Source organism: Protomyctophum parallelum (genome assembly GCF_964188405.1).
Source record: "Protomyctophum parallelum genome assembly, chromosome: 17".
Lineage (NCBI taxonomy): Eukaryota > Metazoa > Chordata > Actinopteri > Myctophiformes > Myctophidae > Protomyctophum > Protomyctophum parallelum.
The window spans coordinates 43,978,298-43,988,894 of NC_139719.1; the positions used below are offsets into that span (position 1 = coordinate 43,978,298).

Genomic DNA, 10,597 nt, shown 5'->3' on the forward strand with positions numbered 1-10,597 from the left:
TACAGACCTACACCTGCCCCCTGTACAGACCTACACCTGCCCCCTGTACAGACCTCCACCTGCCCCCTGTACAGACCTCCACCTGCCCCCTGTACAGACCTACACCTGCCCCCTGTACAGACCTACACCTGCCCCCTGTACAGACCTACACCTGCCCCCTGTACAGACCTACACCTGCCCCCTGTACAGACCTACACCTGCCCCCTGTACAGACCTACACCTGCCCCCTGTACAGACCTCCACCTGCCCCCTGTACAGACCTACACCTGCCCCCTGTACAGACCTACACCTGCCCCCTGTACAGACCTCCTTCGGAGGCCGGCCTCTTCCACGTGGGACCAGAGACAAGGGCGTGGCTACTCGATACTGAGTTGGACATTTGAGGATGATACACGAAAGAAGAAGATCATTAAACTATAGAGGTGATGCCAGTATGTGGTAGTATTACTACTGTATAATATTAATGTCATTCTCCTCTAGACTCAGATAACATTCCTACAGGGAATTCCTACAGCGAGGGAGGCAGGCTACTGTATACTGGCAGACAGAATGTCTTCCTGTTTGCCCGCGCAGGAATGTCCCTGGTGGCCATGTTTGGTGATCTTTAAAACATCCTGTTGTGTGCGCGCGTGTATATATGCACGGACGCACACATGCACGTACGTACGCACGTACGTACGTACGCACACACATGCAAACGCGCAAACACACGCAGTGTCACTCACACACACACACACACACACACACAAGGTTGACATTTGGATCATTCCCCCGGTAACACTATGAACTGTGGGTACTTCCCTTCGCCCAAAGAAAGTCAGCATCGATGCTGAGTCATGGCCAGGGGGGCAGTCAGACAGATATTGTGAAGCCACTAAGGAAATCGTAGTTCATATAATGGCCTGTTGTGGCGCTGTCATTGGACCCAGAAAAAACCCATAGCTCCATAGAAGTCCATGTATTTGGGCCCAACTTCACCTAGACTGTATTACCTTAATAAACATGGTCATGAATACTTTCTGCTTCCAGTCACTAGTTTAAAGTCTCATTTCTAATGTCATAATATTCTTTTTGGAAAGTTATGGTCCCATTAATTAAAAAAATGACCATAAAGTCGCGCATGTTCTGAGGGGCGTGGCTACCGTTACAGTCTATGATCGGGAGTCCCCACCCACTCGAGTCAAAATAAAAACCAACGGAGAAGAAGGGGGGAAGTCCCGCCTCGTTGTCTGGGCCAGCCAATGGCCAGCTGGGCCAAAACGGAGCCAGCCAATGGCCAGCTGGGCCAAAACGGAGCCAGCCAATGGCCAGCTGGGCCCAAACGGATCTAGAAAGATGGCGACTTACAGTGCAGGAATAACAGGATTCATTTTACGTCCATGTTAGACCCGGGGAACGCTTTGTCCATATTTCTTACAGTCTATGCTCATGGCCCTGGCAGACTTACCCATTTCTAATGGGACAGAACGCCCCTGGAGACCTCGCAGACTTCACGTAGAACGCAGGCCCAGGTCAGTGATTAGAATTGGGCCACTGTGAAACACATGTGTGTGTGGAAGTGGAACACACTGGGGACCTCTAGTGGACCCTGGGAGAAGCACAGGCACTGGGTAAAGGGAATGGGAGAGGATAGACAATCACACATGACAGCGGTTCAAAAACACTGTGTTTGTGTCGATGACAAGCTCCTGGTTTAACCCATTCTGACCGGGCACCCATTTTGGTGTTAGCATCATGTCATGCTTTATCTATTGAAAAATAGCTGATCTACAAGCTCATATCGCGCCACTGAGTGGCGCGATACGAGCTTGTAGGTCTGCTATTTTTGTAAAAATCGAAGAACGACTGACATTTTTTTAGAATCTGATCTCAGGTCAGAATGGGGTTAATCAGACCAGTGTGTTGTCCAGTGGAAACCTCGTATGAATCTGATCTCAGGTCAGAATGGGTTAAATACATCTGCCTTCTTTGTGTGATAGAATTTATAGCATTTAAAAGTGCATAGTCCATGTATGTGCATTTACATCGACAGCGTAAATAATGCATTTATATAGAGCCGCCTTTATCCAACGTGCTTTACATAGATTGTGCATTACATTCAGCCATTCACACACATTCACACACACATTCACACACACATTCACACACACATTCACACACACATTCATACACACATTAATACACACATTCACACACACACACATTCACACACACATTCATACACCGGATGGCGGAATAAACCGTGCAAGGCACCAACCTGCACATCAGAATCAATTAGGGGTTCAGTGTCTATTGCTCAAGGACACTTCGACACTAACTCTGGGGGAGCCCACAGGGTTTGAACTGGCAACCTTACGTGTCTGTGTTCAACCTATTTCTTATACAGTTAAAGGTGTTCAACATTGTAATGGTGCGTTCACACGGGCAGATGCAAAGCTACAGTCTACCATTCATTGTCAATGGAAGCCAGCGACATTAACCCATTCTGACCTGAGATCAGATTCATACGAGGTTTCCGCCGGACACACACTGGTCTGATGAACCCATTCTGACCTGAGATCAGATTCTAAAAATGTCAGTCGTTCTTCGATTTTTCAAAAAATAGCAGACCTACAAGCTCATATCGCGCCACTCGGTGGCGCGATATGAGCTTGTAGATCTGCTATTTTTAAATAGCTAAAGCACGACATGATACCGACACCAAAATGGGTGCCCGGTCAGAATGGGTTAACAGATTCTGTACATAGGACGTCTGAGAACGTCATAAGGACCCCGAAATATTAGTACTATTGACGTGTGAGGACGTCCCAGCGACGTCCCAGCGACGCGGGGCGAGATAAGAATATTCAGAATTTTTCCTTTTTTTTTTTGGCATTTCGCTTTTCGCTTGCCGTATGCTAACGCTCAGTGCAACTATTAGCTTGTCATTGACTCCCATGTTAGCGCGGCGGAAAGAATGACTCGTATCTCCTAATCCAGGGCGCTCTCCGCGGTGATGAATGGATTGATATGCTGGCGCTTCATTTCTGCTCCTCATCCGTCTCTCCCGCAAAATATGAACGTTTTTTGGAGCGTAAAACAATATATTAAGATGATCGGGGATGTGAGGTCCCTTTGTAAAGTCAACTTTTTTAGGCAAGTGTTTCCTGTTTCATGGCTTTCAAAGTAAAAGCGATCAGACAACTCTGGCACTCTATAGCCTTTATTTTGAAGGCACTTCCTGTACTAAATGTGTTAAGATACAGTCTACCATTCATTGTCAATTGAAGCCAGCGACATGAAGATGCAAAGATGCATCTGACGCTGCTGCAAAAGCTACACGTTGTAGCTGAGCGGGGTTCAACTTCCAGATGCAAAGCTACACGTTGAAGCTGAGCTGAGCGAGCAACAGATTTTACAACAGTATGCTGTGATCTTTGCATCTTTGCATCTGCCTCATGTTGTGAACGCAACATAAAGAGAAGCAAGTCAACAATATCTACAGCCTCGTGTCCCGTTTTCAGTATTCAGGACTCCATGCCCTGAAGATAAGAACCAGAAACACCACGACCGTCGTGACGTAGAAAATGAAGAACGCTCGGTTGATTCTGGTGGCCATTCTGCTCCAGTAACCTCCAGGCCTGCCTCCATCTTCCTCGCTCTTGAGGAACGAACGCAGGTTCTTCTCCAGATCTCTCAGCTGGTCCAGGATCACCTGGAATCCATGAGATTCCCCTTTGAGATCGCCGTCCTGTGAAACGCACACATTGATATTAGCATAACTTGTCTAAGAGTGGGATATTTGACATTTTGATTTTTGGTTGCCAACCATTAGGCCTATAAGACAAGACTAAAATAAGTTGTCAATCAGTGTTGTTTTCGTCGACTAAAACTAAGACGAAAAATGTTCGTCGACTACCTTTTTTCACTGACTAAAACTAAATAAAAACGAATCTATGGTGACTAAAACTAAGACTAAATATACTGACAATTTCGTCAACAAATAAAAACTAGACTAAAATGTTAGTAAGGGACTAGTGGACAAGAGATCCAGTTTTATGCTGGGTTGCATGCTGAAAATAGCAGATCTACAATATCACAACGCGTCGCAGTGCGACGCGTTGTGAGATTGTAGATCTGCTATTTTCAGCATGCAACCAAAGTGTAAAATATGTCATTACAACGACATCAAGGCCCGTCAAAACACATTTTAGTCGACTAAATCAACTGTAGACTTAGTCGACTAAAATCGTATGACATTTAGTCGACTAAAACTAGACTAAACACTAGAACATTCCAGGTGACTAAAATGTGACTAAAACTAAGTGAAAGCTATTCAAGAGACTATATGACTAAAACAAAAATAGAAATTTGCTGCCAAAAACAACACTGCTGTCAATGGAAATAAGATGTGTCTTTGATGAACCTGATTGATGTCACTTTCTTCTTCCTGACGTCTAATCAAACCAAATCAAAGTCTAAAGGTGTAGTTTTTGAGGGGCGCTAGCCCCCCCTATGCCCAGCTTTGAGTGTTTAACCCATTCTGACCTGAGATCAGATTCATACGAGGTTTCCACTGGACACACACACACACTGGTCTGATTAACCCCATTCTGACCTGAGATCAGATTCAAAAAAATGCCAGTCGTTTAAAAAAAATAGCAGACCTACAAGCTCGTAGCGCGCCACTCGGTGGCGCGATATGAGCTTGTAGATCTGCTATTTTTAAATAGCTAAAGCATAACATGATGCTGACACCAAAATGGGTTCCCGTTCAGAATGGGTTTAATGTTTGTATTTCCACAAAAAGCCTATTTGTTCAGACACACATGACGTCATTTCTCCTTTCATTGTAAATGGCAAATGTGACAAGAGTTCAGCACCCCTCAAAAAAAAGAAATCACACCTGTGTGAAGTGAGGGCCGCTCATATTATCATACATCATCATACAACATCATCTCATTCCGGCCAATCACAAATAAGAGTCCTCTCACTTTGGTCTTCAATGTTTATGTTTGCACATAAACACTCAACACTGGCCAGACATTGTCAACACATTCAGTGTTTGTGTTAGGACAATGTTTGTGTTTACAGCACACACCCTCAAAGCTGGACATACGCGGGGCTAGCGCCCCTGAGAAATAAAACAATCAAAATGTGATTGTCGATTTGATAAATGAATAAAGTATAATCTGTAAGAAGACGGTCGATAATTGTAGCTCTACGCGTGGCTTTTTTTAACCCATTCTGATCGGGAACCCATTTTGGTGTTAGCATTATGCTACGCTTTAGCTATTGAAAAAAGCAGATCTACAAGCTCATAGCGCTATGAGGTCTGTAGCTTGTAGGTCTGCTATTTTTTAAACGGCTGACATTTTTAGAATCTGATCTCAGGTCAGAATGGGTTAATCAGACCAGTGTGTGTCCAGTGGAAACCTCGTATGAATCTGATCTCAGGTCAAGAACGGGTTATTAACCACATGTCGCGGCTGGTGTGCTCATCCAGAACATTCTCACAGACGGGCGTCATGTTCACTTCCCGCTCCAGTGTGTCACTATAGCACCGATATCCAACATCTCGGCCACTCGCTCACTCACACTGGCTCACTACAGCGTGGCAGTGTCACGGTGAGGTCATGGTGACCTGTCCAAATGTGTGACCATCTCGTGGACTTCACGTCGTAACGTAATACGATGGTATGTACGTACTGTAAATACGTGGCCTAAAAATGCAACGAGGTTGAACTCTGCTATAATGAACAAACCACAATGATTTACATTTGAATACCGACGTTATATGTGACGTCTACACGATATAGTCACATATTTAATCACCAAATGACCAATTTCACCGTAACACCAACATGCTGGATGGAGTGACCGTGTGTAACTAAGTGAGCGAGTGGTTCGAGATTTGGGGTATTCTTTTGGAATTCAGCTTAAAACCCATTCTGACCGGGAAGCCATTTTGGTGTTATAGCATCATGTTATGCTTTAGCTATTGAAAAATAGCAGATCTACAAGCTCATAGCGCGCCACCGAGTGGCGCACTACGAGCTTGTAGGTCTGCTATTTTTGAAAAATCAAAGAACGACTGACATTTTTTAGAATCTGATCTCAGGTCAGAATGGGTTTAATCAGACCAGTGTGTGTGTCCAGTGGAAACCTCGTATGAATCTGATCTCAGGTCAGAATGGGTTAACTACAAGAGCTAAAAGGCAGCTTCAAATACCACTCAAAACAAGAGGGTGGACAGTGGTTTACCGATCAGGTTTTTGTGAGGTTAGGGTTGGGATTAAGGTTAGGTTTTTGTGAGGTTAGGGTTGGGATTAAGGTTAGGTTTTTGTGAGGTTAGGGTTGGGATTAAGGTCAGGTTTTTGTGAGGTTAGGGTTGGGATTAAGGTCAGGTTTTTGTGAGGTTAGGGTTGGGATTAAGGTTAGGTTTTTGTGAGGTTAGGGTTGGGATTAAGGTTAGGTTTTTGTGAGGTTAGGGTTGGGATTAAGGTCAGGTTTTTGTGAGGTTAGGGTTGGGATTAAGGTTAGGTTTTTGTGAGGTTTGGGTTCGAGATTAAGGTCAGGTTTTTGTGAGGTTTGGGTTGGGATTAAGGTCAGGTTTTTGTGAGGTTAGGGTTGGGATTAAGGGTTAGGTTTTTGTGAGGTTTGGGTTGGGATTAAGGTCAGGTTTTTGTGAGGTTAGGGTTGGGATTAAGGTCAGGTTTTTGTGAGGTTAGGGTTGGGATTAAGGGTTAGGTTTTTGTGAGGTTTGGGTTGGGATTAAGGTCAGGTTTTTGTGAGGTTTGGGTTCGAGATTAAGGTCAGGTTTTTGTGAGGTTAGGGTTGGGATTAAGGTCAGGTTTTTGTGAGGTTTGGGTTGGGATTAAGGTCAGGTTTTTGTGAGGTTAGGGTTGGGATTAAGGTCAGGTTTTTGTGAGGTTAGGGTTGGGATTAAGGTTAGGTTTTTGTGAGGTTTGGGTTGGGATTAAGGTCAGGTTTTTGTGAGGTTAGGGTTGGGATTAAGGGTTAGGTTTTTGTGAGGTTTGGGTTGGGATTAAGGTCAGGTTTTCGTGAGGTTTGGGTTCGAGATTAAGGTCAGGTTTTTGTGAGGTTAGGGTTGGGATTAAGGTCAGGTTTTTGTGAGGTTTGGGTTGGGATTAAGGTCAGGTTTTTGTGAGGTTAGGGTTGGGATTAAGGTTAGGTTTTTGTGAGGTTTGGGTTCCAGATTAAGGTCAGGTTTTTGTGAGGTTTGGGTTCCAGATTAAGGTTAGATTTAGGCATATATTTTTGTGAAGTTAGGGTTTGGGATAGGACCGGGCATAGTTTAGTCAACATGCAACGTCACCATGGCAATCCGTAATGTCAAAAAAAGAAATGTAATAATAATTATTATTTTATTAGTTCAATATCTTGATATTTTATTTTTTCATTTTGTCTGATACACAGTAGCTCCTCCTTCAGGGATGGTTGTGGTAATAATGGCCAATGACAATAACCACACCACTTAAAGCCCTGTAGTCTCAGAGAACTGGACTTACAACTCTACTTTAATCACTTTTTTCCCCACATGACACCCAATCTCTTGGCCAAAAATGTGCAGATCTACAAGCTCACACATCGTTCGCCCGGCTCGGATGCAACAGCGACGCGCCGTTGACTTTGTAAGTGAATCGTCTTCCGAAGCATCCATTTTGTACACTCAGAGTTAAATCAAGATTGATTTTACAATATAAATTGGGGGCCCCAGAGATTAGAAATTAAATAGGGGGCCGTAGCCTAATTCAGGTAAAACCACAGGGGCCCACAGGGGCCCTTGAAATGAAAATGCTTGAGAATCTCAGCTAGAGCCGTAAAAATGTTCTCTTATGGGGCCCCTGGCATATCTCTTCAAATGGGGGCCCCTGGCATATCTCTTCAAATGGGGGTCCCTGGCATATCTCTTCAAATGGGGGCCCCTGGCATATCTCTTCAAATGGGGGCCCCTGGCATATCTCTTCAAATGGGGGCCCCTGGCATATCTCTTCAAATGGGGGCCCCTGGCATATCTCTTCAAATGGGGGCCCCTGGCATATCTCTTCAAATGGGGGCCCCTGGCATATCTCTTCAAATGGGGCCCCCTGGCATCTCTTCAAATGGGGGCCCCTGGCATATCTCTTCAAATGGGGGCCCCTGGCATATCTCTTCAAATGGGGGCCCCTGGCATATCTCTTCAAATGGGGGCCCCTGGCATATCTCTTCAAATGGGGGTCCCTGGCATATCTCTTCAAATGGGGGTCCCTGGCATATCTCTTCAAATGGGGGCCCCTGGCATATCTCTTCAAATGGGGGTCCCTGGCATATCTCTTCAAATGGGGGCCCCTGGCATATCTCTTCAAATGGGGGCCCCTGGCATATCTCTTCAAATGGGGGTCCCTGGCATATCTCTTCAAATGGGGGTCCCTGGCATATCTCTTCAAATGGGGGTCCCTGGCATATCTCTTCAAATGGGGGCCCCTGGCATATCTCTTCAAATGGGGGGGGGGGGGCTAATTAGTGTCAATTTGGGGGTCCTTGACATGAACAAGTTGGGGGAACCACCCGCCCCGGCATTGAGAACCAGAGAAACCTAGTCCTTCTTCTTCTGCTTGCTCCATGAGCGCCAGGACCCACCTTTCTTCTCCTCCCGCTGAGAAGAAGAAGAAGAAGAAGAAGAAGAAGAGCCTTCCGGTCCGGCGGCGGTAACAGCGTTCTCGGTGCCGGTGGGGCCGGCGTGGGGCAGCCTCCTCCCCTTCCTGTACGCCTGCACCCAGAAGTTGGCGAAGAGGCCGAAGAACAGCGCGCCGTACAGCCACACCATGTGCACGATGAGGGGGAACTGGTAGTCGCAGGCGTCCATGAGGTAGTACTGCGACGCGTGCAAAGACACCAGCACGAACTGCGCCATCTGCAGCGCCGTCAGGTGGCGCTTCCACCACAGGAAGCGGGCGAGGCGCGGCCCCGCCGCGCTCAGGCCGTAGTAGGCGTACATGACCACGTGCACCGCCGCGTTCACCATGGCGTGGAAGGAGCCCAGGCCGCCGGGCGCGTAGGCCACGCCCCACCACCACGTCCAGGGCATGACGGAGTGGTGGAAGACGTGCAGGAAGGTGGTCTGCGCGGGCCGCTTGCGCAGCACGAAGAAGGCCGTGTCGCTCAGCTCCAGGATCTTGGAGAACCAGAAGAGCCAGGCCACGCGGACCATGCGCGCGCCCTCCGCCGAGTCGGGGCGTGTGTCCACGCGGTCGCAGCGCCACGTGTACGTGGTGGCCCAGCCGGACGCCAGGAACTCGCGCACGATGAACGCCGACAGCGCCACCATGGCGAAGTTGTACGCCACCATGGCGCCCTGGAGGCGGAAGGCGCGGCGCGAGGCCATGAGGCGCGGGCCGACGCAGAGCACGAAGAGCAGGTAGGCCAGCAGGATGGCGCTCATGGGCCCCGGGCCGGACATCAGAGGGTAGGCCTTGAGCCGCGGGTCGGCGCCGGCCAGCGCGCGGCCGTAGAGCTCCGCCAGGCGGGACCCCGTCTCCTGCAGGAGGGGGAGGAGCATCGTCGTCGTTCCGGCTCCGATGTTTTTCCGGTTTGAAAGTCGAAGTGGCTTTTTTCTGCTCTCTGGGTCTCTGCTTCGCTGTATCTGTTATTTCACCTTCTGTCCTGTTTAGCGATTCATCTATTCCTCTGGCTATCTATAGACGTCTTCTTCCTCCTCGGACAATGTCACGTTATGAATGCGAACTTCTAAGCCTTATATAGGCCGCTCAAGACGATGTGGTGACGTCACTCAACATCAGCCCTCGACGATTTGCGCGTCTGTTCGCAAAATAGACGGTATATGCGTGTAGTATCATTAAGCCATTCTGACCTGAGATCAGATTCTAAAAATGTCTATTACATCCTGACAGTTTTCATTATTAACCCATTCTGACCTGAGATCAGATTCTAAAAGTGTCTAAAAGGTTCAGTGTCTTAATTTGCTCAAGGACACTTCGACACTAAACTCTGGGGTTGAGCCCACAGGGTTTGAACTGGCGATCTTGCGGTTACCATCCTCCAGCCCACTCTACCGCTGAACCACCGCCTCCCCCGAGTAGCTCCCATACCTGTCTGTGTACTGTACGGACAGTGAGTGAGTAGCTTGTAATCTAATAAGCTAATATTTGCTGAAATCTGAACACCCTTTGATTAGACTGTGGTTTTTTCTCCACCACCGCTTTATCTCGCATGATCGTCTCTTAATTAAGAGAGCTCTTCACAACGGGACAACGACACAAGCAAACAGCACACGTTTACACACCTGTGAATGAAACCAAACACCAATATTATGATGAATGGTTTATGTCAAATCTCCTTTCCTTTGCTATTGACCCCCCTGGCACCCCCTGGTGGCCAACTCTTTCTACTACGAGACATCTGTGTACACAATACATAACAGACTGAGTGTAGGGGAGAGGGAGGGAGGGAGGGGAGAGAGAGAGAGAGAGAGAGAGAGAGAGAGAGAGAGAGAGAGAGAGAGAGAGAGAGAGAGAGAGAGAGAGAGAGAGAGAGAGAGAGAGACAGAGACAGAGAGACAGAGAGACAGAGACAGAGAGACAGAGAGCGTGACAGA

General features: G+C 47.4%; 1 protein-coding gene across 1 annotated transcript; it reads right to left on the minus strand.

Moving 5' to 3' along the window:
- Positions 1–8,578: 8,578 nt before the first annotated feature.
- On the minus strand, positions 8,579–9,541 carry LOC310874087 (very long chain fatty acid elongase 1-like; the record flags this gene model as incomplete). The annotated part of the gene is made up of 1 exon (XM_083786762.1): positions 8,579–9,541. The coding sequence occupies one exon, from the start codon at positions 9,539–9,541 to the stop codon at positions 8,579–8,581; it is 963 nt and encodes a 320-aa protein (XP_083642888.1).
- Positions 9,542–10,597: the final 1,056 nt, after the last annotated feature.